We start from the raw sequence: 10,431 nt of genomic DNA, 5'->3' as shown, positions 1-10,431 counted from the left end.
ATCGTCCGGAGATCGCCAAACCGATACCACGGGCCTGGACGACGTGCTGATACACCGATGCATCACGGTGAAGCCTCCCCGACGACGAGTGCCGGGCCACGCTTTCGTTTCCTCCTGTCAGGCCAATCGGGGTAGCGGAGGATCTCTCCTGAATCGAACGAATGACAATGTGATAAGGGAAGAGGTGGTGGGAGTGCTGATTATATTATACAATTTGCATTATATGATCGGTGACTTGTTTACCGGCGTATGTACATTATTAATCAAGAAACGGGGGCTTTGTTAACGGTTAAATGAAATCGGCGATATTTGGGTTCACACTGTAGTGCAATGCTTCGTGTTCGCGATTATTGATCTAGATTGAATATAAAATAGTATTATAAACAGACGTAACAAACACATTCCCATTATATCGTGGAACAATGCAGTATTTATTAAAGTGATTTGCGGATGCAGATTAAATTCTGTAAATTGATGTTTTCTAAATATTTTATTGCATTTTAATTTGTTATGAAACACGACAGTTAAACAGATGTACATTCTTGTTTGTTATTTATACGGTAACAAAATAATCGTTTGCGAATTTTTGTATAGTCCTTGTCTTCTGAGATACGTGTATTAAAATTAAAAATTGATTAAAAATTTGTATTAATCAAAATAAAAACAGAGGGTCCAAATTTAAAATAGGATGAAGATATAACATCTAATATGTTTATAAACAATAAGTTTTGTTCTTAATATTTTTAATTTTAATTTATGTACCTTAAAGGATAAATAATAAACAAAAATTTCCAAATCTTAACTTTCGTTAAGAATTATTTTTAAAAAATAGCATTTACTCTGTCTTCCCTTCTCAGCAAAGAAAAGTATTAATATTAATATTTATTAAATATTTAGTTTCTCATTTTATTTATAAACGCAATTAAGAATATAGGTGATAATAACAATTATACAGTGTTTTGTCCTGTTCTTTATAATTTGCACATTAAATTGGACTTAAATTTTTATCTCATATTTTTCTATTAAAACCTTAGTTATTTGAGAAAAATAAATTCTTCGAATGTAACAAAATGCATACATCCTTTACGAAAAACTGAAGCGATATCAAACACGAGTGAACAAAGACAAATATATTATAAACTAAAACATACTATACAGGAAATACAAAGAAAGTTCCATGCTGTATCTCCAATCAGTCGATTTTCTTATGAAAATAACTCAACCCTAACAAACCAGGCCACGCAAACTTAGATTAGCTTAAAACTCTGCAACTTTAATCGGAAGTTAAACTTTCCGGCTAACCAAATTCGCAATTTCGGTCAACAATCACGATACATCGTATCGCACGTAAGGAAAAGCTAACCCAAACCGTGTTTCTCATAAACCCCCAGTCAATCCGGACCCCTAATCCGCATCCGCAAACAGTGAAACCGCATCTACGAATAACTAAGTGAACGCAACAAAGGAAACTGAAAAAAGAAGCGGATAGATCCTGCCGATGCTTATGTACCTGTGTGTACGTCATCCAGCAACATGGTTCCACCTGATTGGAGTCGAGACCCCAAAAGTCGAGCTCCTCCTCGAACAACGGGCCACAGACGTCGGTCGGATAGTGGAGCTTCCCGGTGCGATAGTAGTTGAGCACTTGGGCGAAGACCCCCGGATGCCTGTCGAAGAAGTACTCGTTTAGTATGGGGTCGTAGTTGCCGAGGGCCTCGGTCAACTTCGACAGCCTCGTCGCGGGGATCTTCTTCAGGGTCGTCTTGTACGTCTCGTGCCGGATACCGCCCACATTCAGGACCACGCGGTTCTCCGAATCCGTGTTCAGAATACTCATTTTGATCGCGGCTCTGCTATCGCCGGTCCCGACTCAGAGAAACCCACGCGGCCTGCAATCAAAGATAGTGCGATTGAAAATAGCATACTATCGCAGTTCGAAGAGAGGTTGATGGTGAGAATGGAGGCTAGATTTAATCGTTCGTGTCCCAAGCAGCGCGATCGCGCTCTTCAGTCGAAGTGGCGCGCTCAACTTTGCTGAAGCACGTACGTCACACAGCACCAACAAGCGCTATCGCGACGATTAGGATTTTTCGACGTAAAATTAACCCTTTGACTACGGCAGACTTTGAAACGTACCGGTCGTACCACATGGGTAGGAATTCATTTACAATGTCCGCCGAGGACGGCGAAATTTTGGGTAGAGATGCGCCCTCCGTGTCACAAAAGCAAACTGTGTTGAGCGCTTATATGCGCCTTCCGTGTCACAAAAGCAACATTTCTGAGCGCGTATATGCGTCACAGTAGCCAAGGAGTTAAACAAGCGCTATCGCGCCGTTTGGATTTCTTCGCACTCGATTAAGGCAAGCGTTATCGAAGTGTTAAGGGTTTTTCGACCGTGTTCTTCCGAAAGCTTCAAGCGCTGCTTGGGACTCAAACGGTTAAATAAACACGTTAAATTATTTCGACTTCCACACACGCTGTTTAGAGATCCTCCACGTAAGAGAACCCCCCATATGGGGTGCGTGAAGATCCAAAAACCTGGACTTCTAATTTATCCCTCGCGATGGTCCACAAAATCTAGCATTATCTCTCGCATTTAATCTCCGAAATCACGTACGTAATTCCAACGGTAATATAATACCCGGCGATATTAACAAGATGCTCGGTGGAATTATCGGAGTCGATCGAAATTTACCAAAGTGGTACGAACTCGGGCAAGCTCGAACACGGTAATTTGTGATACAAAAACTCGTTAGAGTTTACAAGAGTTAACACGTCCGGAATCTGTTCCCCGACGGAAGGAATTTCACTCTGATCCTGTCTCGGAGGACGAACTAAATTCTGAGGTTTACAATGACCGGGTCTGTTAGGTAGCCATGCTGATGACACCGTTTACAAGCCCGGGGACCCAGCGCGCGCTTCTTTATCGTTCCATCAGCCTGTGTTCGTTTAGAATAAATGAAAATTTCATTCGAGCACGGCAATAAATCCAGAGTTAACCCGACGAACGACACTTGATATCCTGAATCACCTGATTAAATCGAAACCAGTTACGAACACAGCAGATACAAGCTACTTTTTCTCCTCCAGAGGAGGAGGATATTAAAAAGAGTCGCGATCTTCATAACTTTTCGTCCTTTTTTTTTATTTTTTCGTATTTTCGTCCTCTTCTTTTTCCATTTCGTGGCCTCGCTCCTTTTGGATCCGATGCAGGGAGGTGGATTCTGATATTAAGAGTGACCGCGCGTCGCGGCCAATGCTGAACGACGTACCGTTATTTTACCCGTGTTATGGCCCGAAATTATTTCGACTCCGGGCCCCCGGTCGACCGGTTCTCGTTATCTCGATTAATCGTCGAAAAACTCTTTGATTACGCGACATTCCAGCCGTGAGCTAGGATTTTAATCGTCGAACGAGAGGCCGGGAGTTATCGTCCACGACTCGTAGGCGATTTTCTTCCTCCACGATTCACTCATTACAGATAAATCAACGATTCCTCAAATAGAATTCTTTAAATACTAATTATTTTTCGGTCGTATTCGTAGGTGTATTTATAAATATTAAACTCTCGGTGAATAGTATTGGAGACTATTTATAAATATCCGGGAAACATAACGTGACCATTGTACAATATTTTCCTGTCTCCTGGAATCCCGTTTCGATTAAATGCGAATTACACGTGAAAGTATCTTTGTGAAGATTGTTTTTCCGTGTTTAAATATTACCACGAGCGTAGCTAATTTAGTATCACGATGATGTTTATAAAATTTTCGCGAGGAACGTGTGACTGGTGATTAGCATGTTTATTCGTCACTGAATACTACGATATCCGAATTAAAAACAAAGAGATACGTATTTAACAAAATAATTTCGAATATATTTTGTTAAATATTAATTCGTATTAATCGAAGCAAAATAAATGAAAAATATTAATACGTGTATATAATACCATCTTAGTATTTCATATACTATCTCAGTAAAGATCATTTAAATCTGTCGAGTCGACTAAAAACCCGAAATACCTAGAAACCTCTGAATAATTCCAACTCGAAAGATAAACGGTCTCCGAAATTCGACTAACTCGCCGCAACGTCACCGAAGATCATTTAAATCTTCCAGATCCATTAAAAACCGAAATACATAAAAATCCCTGAATAATTCCAATTCGATAGCCAGGAATCAGGAATAAGATTTAAACCGGATAAACGATGCCCGAAACTCGACTAACTTAGCACGCTACTCTAATCGGGCCCAACGAAGCCCACTCAGTGGCTTCCTCGAAGGAATCTCCATAACGCACTTACATCTTGCACCCTGGATCCATTGGGAAAGGTATCGCGATGCAGGACTTCTCCTTTCTCACGAGCGATCAGGTCCGATTCGATAACGAACAGGCCGGCTAATCCTCGTTTATCGCTGCGTGCCCGTGGTCCGGCACGTTTCACGCTCGGCGATCTCGATAAGGGAGCAGCAGCGAGCGCAGCGACGGCAGCGCCGCCTTCTAAATACTGGTAATGGCGCTTAATATATCGCCGGCAGATAACAATCGTCGGAGAAACGCGGCGATACGCGCCTCCGGACTTTTACCGGGCTTTATCTCTCGCACGGGCTCTTCGTATAAAGGATCGCGCGAGTAAACGAGCGAACGCAAGCGCGTCCAGCTTCTCGCCGCGAGTCCACCTCTGCCCTTGCACCCTTCCCTGCTCTCCTCCTTTTGCATCCCTCCGAGCCCGATCTCCGCCGGCCTCCTCCTTCCAAGACAGATCCGTCTCGCGTGCGAACCGCGAGATCCGCCTGCGATACCCTGACAAGCCGCGTCGAAGTTGGCAATTAAACGCTCCGCCGAGATTTTAATCCCTGGCTGATTTGAATATTTGATAGAGCGAGAGGAAATCCACCAGCGAGGAGCCCTCGCTATTTTAATTAGCCACTCACCTGTTACTCCCTTAGATTTTTCGCATATCTTCCCTGATTTCTCGCCGATTCGCCGATTTTTTACACTATCCCGTGGTTCTGGCTTAGTCCCCTGGACTGGGCAGGAATTGGAAACGCGCGAAGATCTAGGCGTGTTCCGTACCGGGTACGATAGGAACCTTTGGAATCTCAATTTTGACAATTCTTTGGTAATTTCCAGGAGACGGAAATGGAAACAGAAGTTTCGACGCGTAGACGACATGGGTATCGAGTAGAAAGGTATCGCGAGGAAATTGCGACGGAATCGCGACGAAATTGCGACGAAATTGCGATGCAATCGCGATGAAATCGTGGTGGAATCTTGACGAAATTGCGACGAAATAGCGATGGAATCCCATCGGAATCGCGACGAAATTGTGACGAAATTGCGATGCACTCGCGATAAAATCGTGGTGGAATCGTAACGAAATTGCGATGGAATCGCGTCGGAATCGCGACGAAATAGTGACGAAATTTCGACGAAATTGTGACGAAATTACGACGAAATTGCGATGGAATCGTGACGAAATTGCGATGGAATCGTGACGAAATTGCGGTGGAATCGCGTCGGAATCGCGACGAAATTGTGACGAAATTGCGATGCAATCGCGACAAAATCGTGGTGGAATCGTGACGAAATTGCGACGAAATTGCAACGCAATCGTGACGATATCGCAATGGAATCGCGATAAAATCATTATTTAATCGGAACGCAATCGCGACGGAATTGCGTCGGAATCGCAACGAAATTGCCATGGAATCGTAACGAAATTGCGACGGAATCGAGATAAAATTGTAATTTAATCGGGACGGAATTGTGACGGAATTGCGACGTAATTGTGATGGAATCGCGACGGAATCGCGACGGAGTCGTAATAGAATCGCGAGGTGACTACGATAGACGACAACAAAACGCGGTAAATAATGGCGGCGGAGCCGTTGCTCGCGTCGTGGACCGACTTGGTAGAACCGGCCACGCTCCGCAATTTTCGACGTAATAAAGAATCGCATATATGGAGATTCCATTACCGGCTCAGCTGTTTCAGGGTCGCCGCGTATTAAGTAAATTTATACGGCACCTGACTGTCATAAAAGACAGGCGGCATGCCGAAGCTCGCGTCACCGGGATCGCGCTTTCGTCGCCGTTTAGCGCGCCGCGGTCGCTAGAGCCGCGTCGTTTTCGTAATTTTAACAGGCACCGGAACGGACTGCGCGTTAAAAGGGAAGAGGAGGGAAAAGAACGGCGCTGCTACGCGGGGAAAAATCGGCGCGACTCGCTAACGAGAGGATGATGAACGAGACGAACGGGACGATGTCTGGCGACGCGAGGAAGAAGGATCGGAGATCCGGAGGAGACGCGATCGAGAGCTGGACGCTGGACGATGGCAGCAGTGACACCCGTTGCATCGTTGGAGCGGTTCGTCGCGGGGTCAGACCTCTCGGTCGCGGCCGGAGAGAGCGAGAAGGAGAGCGGCGCGAGAGGTCAGCACGAGGTCAAGAGGCTGCCGGCACGCGGGGTTGACGGATAAACATAATGATTTAATGACCATTTCGTACGCGAACGACACGAAATTCTATGATCGCGGCGCCTAATGACACGGCACTTGCCACGAGGCTGCAATTATTTTGCGGCACGTTGGTCTCCGGTGACGTCATCGTCCACGTACCTTCTCACGCCCTATGACCGGCCAACGGGGAGAGTACACTCCGCCCTAGAAGCTCTTCTACTCTCCCAGCTACTTCTGACCCCTTTCCCTTCCGACCTTCCGCTCCATCGAAAGTCGTTCGCCGCTGATCAACCTGGTGTCATCGATTCGAAGGGATTGCGAAGAGGTCCTGTGAAATTTCGTCCTTACAGGTTGATCTGGCGAGATGATGGAAGGTTGAGACGCGGGAGATCTTTTGGAAGGACGTTACATCGTGGGCAGTGTCGAAGGTGCGCCCTGCTCGTGGTCAGGTGCGAGGTTACCGAGTCTTCTCTCTTTCTTCTCCCCACCTCGCGTTTCCTTCTGGTTTTCTGGTTGGCACAGGGAACGATCGCGATTCCTCGAACGGGAGAATCTCAGCCGCGCTGGGAATCCCCTCGAGACGATCGGGAATAGTAAAGAGGTTCGCAGAAACTGGCGAAACGCCATGCCTTCCGAATGATAATGGCCGGGTTACGAACGGTGAATGAAATGGCCCGTGCCCCGTGACACGTTATTCCATGGAGCTGCTGACTTACTCGGAAACTATGACTCTCTAATTCGATTTACCCGTGGCGATTCTTCGTTTCGGTTTCAAGAATTCGTTCCGAGAAATATTCCTCCATCGTACAGTCGACCCTTTTGTAACGCGGTACATTGCAAACACGCTCTTGAAATATTTACAGCGTTTTCTTGTGACACGGTTTCTACGTACATTATGGATAGAATTCATTTAAAACTATAATGTATGGTACTCCATATCGCAGTATCGCGATTTTTCTATTGTATACGCGTAGATTTATGGAGGAGCAAGACCCAGGTCGATTGGGAAAAATCTTGAGCGATGCGTCGGGCCCTTAATACGACCCTATTTGGCCATGTTGGCCATATATGACTATATTTGGCCATAATTGCCATATTTGACCATATTTGGCTATAATCGCCATATTTGACTATATTTGGCCATAATTGTCAAGGGAGGCATCGAAGAACGTGTGCATGGTGGGAAAAATATATAAACAAGATTGACAGTGGTTGCAGGAAAATTTTTATAGACAGTTTGGAGTGAACAGTTTTACAAGGAGAGTGCAACCATTTGGGTCATACATTTTTAATTGAAACCTTGCAGGTTTGTAAATTTAGTCACCTAATTTAAGAAAATATATCATTATAAGGGTAACTACTAAATAATAGTTGCTATTATTGCATACATGTATATTGTATTGTACTATTATTGTATATTGTAGTAGTAAAACACTACAATAGTTCTCGAGATATTAATGATTAGATTTCTATTACTGCCTTAATTACAGATTTATGTCGAATATTTGAGTGCCGTTGTGGCCTAATGGCGATATCATAAAATTGGATATATTGGATAAAATTGTATAAAATTGTAAAACTGTATTAACGCTAAACGTACCAGTATTTTACACACATCTATTCCTACCATAGGGGGTCAAATAACTCTTCGTGGTATACGGTATGCAAAGAACTTTTCTCGGTAAAAAATAAGCTAAGAGAAAAATGGAAAGAGAGAAATTAAACAATCATATAATATGAGAATTTACAGGTGGGCGAAAGAAATAACAATGAACGTACGATTTATAAAGTAAATTTTGAAGGGGGTCACTTGACCCCACTTAATATGTTTAGCGCTGTTGAGAATCGAGCTAGATTCACGTCAAGAGATAATTCGTGTCCTGAATCGTCACTCGCACATATTTAAAATTTATTAATAACCACCACCGTCAATCTCTACAATATGGCAGCCATCTTAGTCACCGCCGTTTCGTCAGGACCGATATATCAGAGAAGACACGTCTCTCGCGCGTCTGCGGTAAAGAATATTCGCCCGAATCGAATGTCGCAACGTCTGCTGACGACGTGACGACCGATTTAAATAAAATATCAATTAACGCGTCGCGAGGCCGCGCGTAGCCGCGTTGAAAAGCAGCCGCGCGTACTCGCCTCGTGTTCAATATAAATCAGATTGTATCAACCCGCGGTGCTCCGTGTTATCCGCTTCGGGATCTCGCGCGGTCTCGTTCGTTGGGCAATTATCGTCGATACATCGACGCAGGGAAAATGTCACCGTTGCGTCGTTCGCAGAGAAATCGCGTCTCCCCTAACCCGCCTCCTCTCCCGTCATTTTCTCCCTATCCGCGTCTTTTTTCCCCCCGTCGTCGTCGTCGTCCCCCGTCCCTGTCCCCTCCTTGTCCGAGTCGGATAATTACATCCGCGCGTCGAGAAATTCGATTCATCTCGATCGCCAGGCAGATTAGTTTCCCCGCGACTCGGCTGTCAGTCCGCGAAGAAAAATGATCCTCGGTTATGTCACCGTTCCGCGCGCGGATCCATAAATTCCTCGCTGGAGGAACTCGCGATGGGTCTCTGCCCCCTTGCCTCTCTTGGATCTCTTCCTCCTTCTTCCGCGTTTTCCTACATATTTTCCTCCTTTTTCGGCTCCGTTCCTCCGAGAACGCTGTCCGCTTCCCTCCCACCGTGGACGCGGAATTACGCGCGAGTGGATGCACCTTGAGAGCGAGAAATAAACGTGATTGCACGCGTGCCGGCATTGTGCCGGAGAGGCGATAAATTTCCTATTACGCCGCAACGTTAATATACATTTGAATGATAACGCGAGCTAGCGCAGAGCGGAAGATTCCTCGACGCGATCGCGGAACGATTTAGCGATCATTGTTTCGCCCGAGAGGGGTGCCGCTGACGGACGAGGCTGCCTCCGCACGTGGTTGAACTTTGCTACGACACGGATAGAGGAACACGCGTGGCTTCGGCTCTTATTCAGGCGAGGATCGTTTTCTTCTTCGGCTCTGCCATCTTTTCTCGTGGATCGACTGAGTGCGAATTTTCCACAATTTTCCACAATTTTCCGCAATTTTTCGAGTCCCTAATTTCACGATCCTCTCGGTATCGCATAATCGTAGGGTAGGAATGTAGATTACGAATACTTGGGATTTTATTGATCGATTTACTACTCGTTATTTATCACCTATTACTTATAAATAACTATAATTTATTGATTGCCTATAATAATGTGGAATTTTCCACAGCTTTCCACAATTTTCTGCAATTTTTCGGGTCCCTTATTCGACGTCCCTCTCGCTGTCGCATAATCGTAGGGTAAGAATGTAGATTACGAATACTTGGGATTTTATTGACCGATTTGCTACTTATTTATCATCAATTATTTATTAATAGCTATAATTCACTTGGTTGCCTGTAATAATGTGGAATTGCGAGCTGGAAAGGACTCTAGCAAAGAAAATACAATAGTTAGAGTAATCTCTGTCTGCATAAAATTGATCTACTATTAATCCTACAATAATACTAGGCATTTGGTTTATTTACACTTATTTAGTTGCCTATAATAATATCTCAGCTTAATAATACTTAACCACTTGCTCTGGAAAGACGTGTCACGCACGTCGTAATGCTTCTGTCGCAGAATCGCCAACGACGTGGTATACACGTCGTGACGACTCCCAGCGCTGCCGCCTACCGTTTGGACCAGGATTTCATCGAGCTAATGACACGGGAAGGGGTTAACGCATTTTCTCGTACTTCGCGCGCCATCTATTAAGGCCCACTCACGAATTTTCTAATTTTTCACGCTCCATCTTTATGGACCTTAGATGTCAACGCATTGTCTAGTCAAAACGTGCAATCTCTGACATGTCCTAGAAATTTCCATGCGGTACGCAATGCGTGAAACCACTTCGCGATCACGGTGGCGAGTCATATACCCTGGAACCGTTCTAATAAATTCACC

The 10,431-nt window shown here is 44.8% G+C and overlaps 1 protein-coding gene across 1 annotated transcript; it reads right to left on the bottom strand.

Moving 5' to 3' along the window:
• Window positions 1-289: 289 nt before the first annotated feature.
• Window positions 290-1,837, bottom strand: LOC108549289 (potassium voltage-gated channel protein Shaw). The gene is made up of 2 exons (XM_017902645.1): window positions 1,511-1,837; window positions 290-355 (listed from the first exon to the last, which is right to left on the bottom strand). Exons 1-2 carry the CDS (start codon window positions 1,835-1,837, stop codon window positions 290-292), a joined length of 393 nt encoding a protein of 130 aa, XP_017758134.1.
• Between the last annotated feature and the right edge of the window lie 8,594 nt (window positions 1,838-10,431).

This window comes from Eufriesea mexicana, unplaced genomic scaffold (genome assembly GCF_001483705.2).
Source record: "Eufriesea mexicana isolate 0111107269 unplaced genomic scaffold, ASM148370v2 scaffold47447484, whole genome shotgun sequence".
Lineage (NCBI taxonomy): Eukaryota > Metazoa > Arthropoda > Insecta > Hymenoptera > Apidae > Eufriesea > Eufriesea mexicana.
This window is presented reverse-complemented; position numbering and strand designations above follow the sequence as displayed.

Bases quoted from the DNA above. Each gene is read 5' to 3' on its own strand.
- LOC108549289 (XM_017902645.1), bottom strand. From the start codon at position 1,837: ATGAGTATTCTGAACACGGATTCGGAGAACCGCGTGGTCCTGAATGTG. The intron at 356-1,510 runs GTACATAAGCAT...TATTCAATCTAG, and splicing joins GCTGGATGACGTACACACAG to ATCAATAATCGCGAACACGA.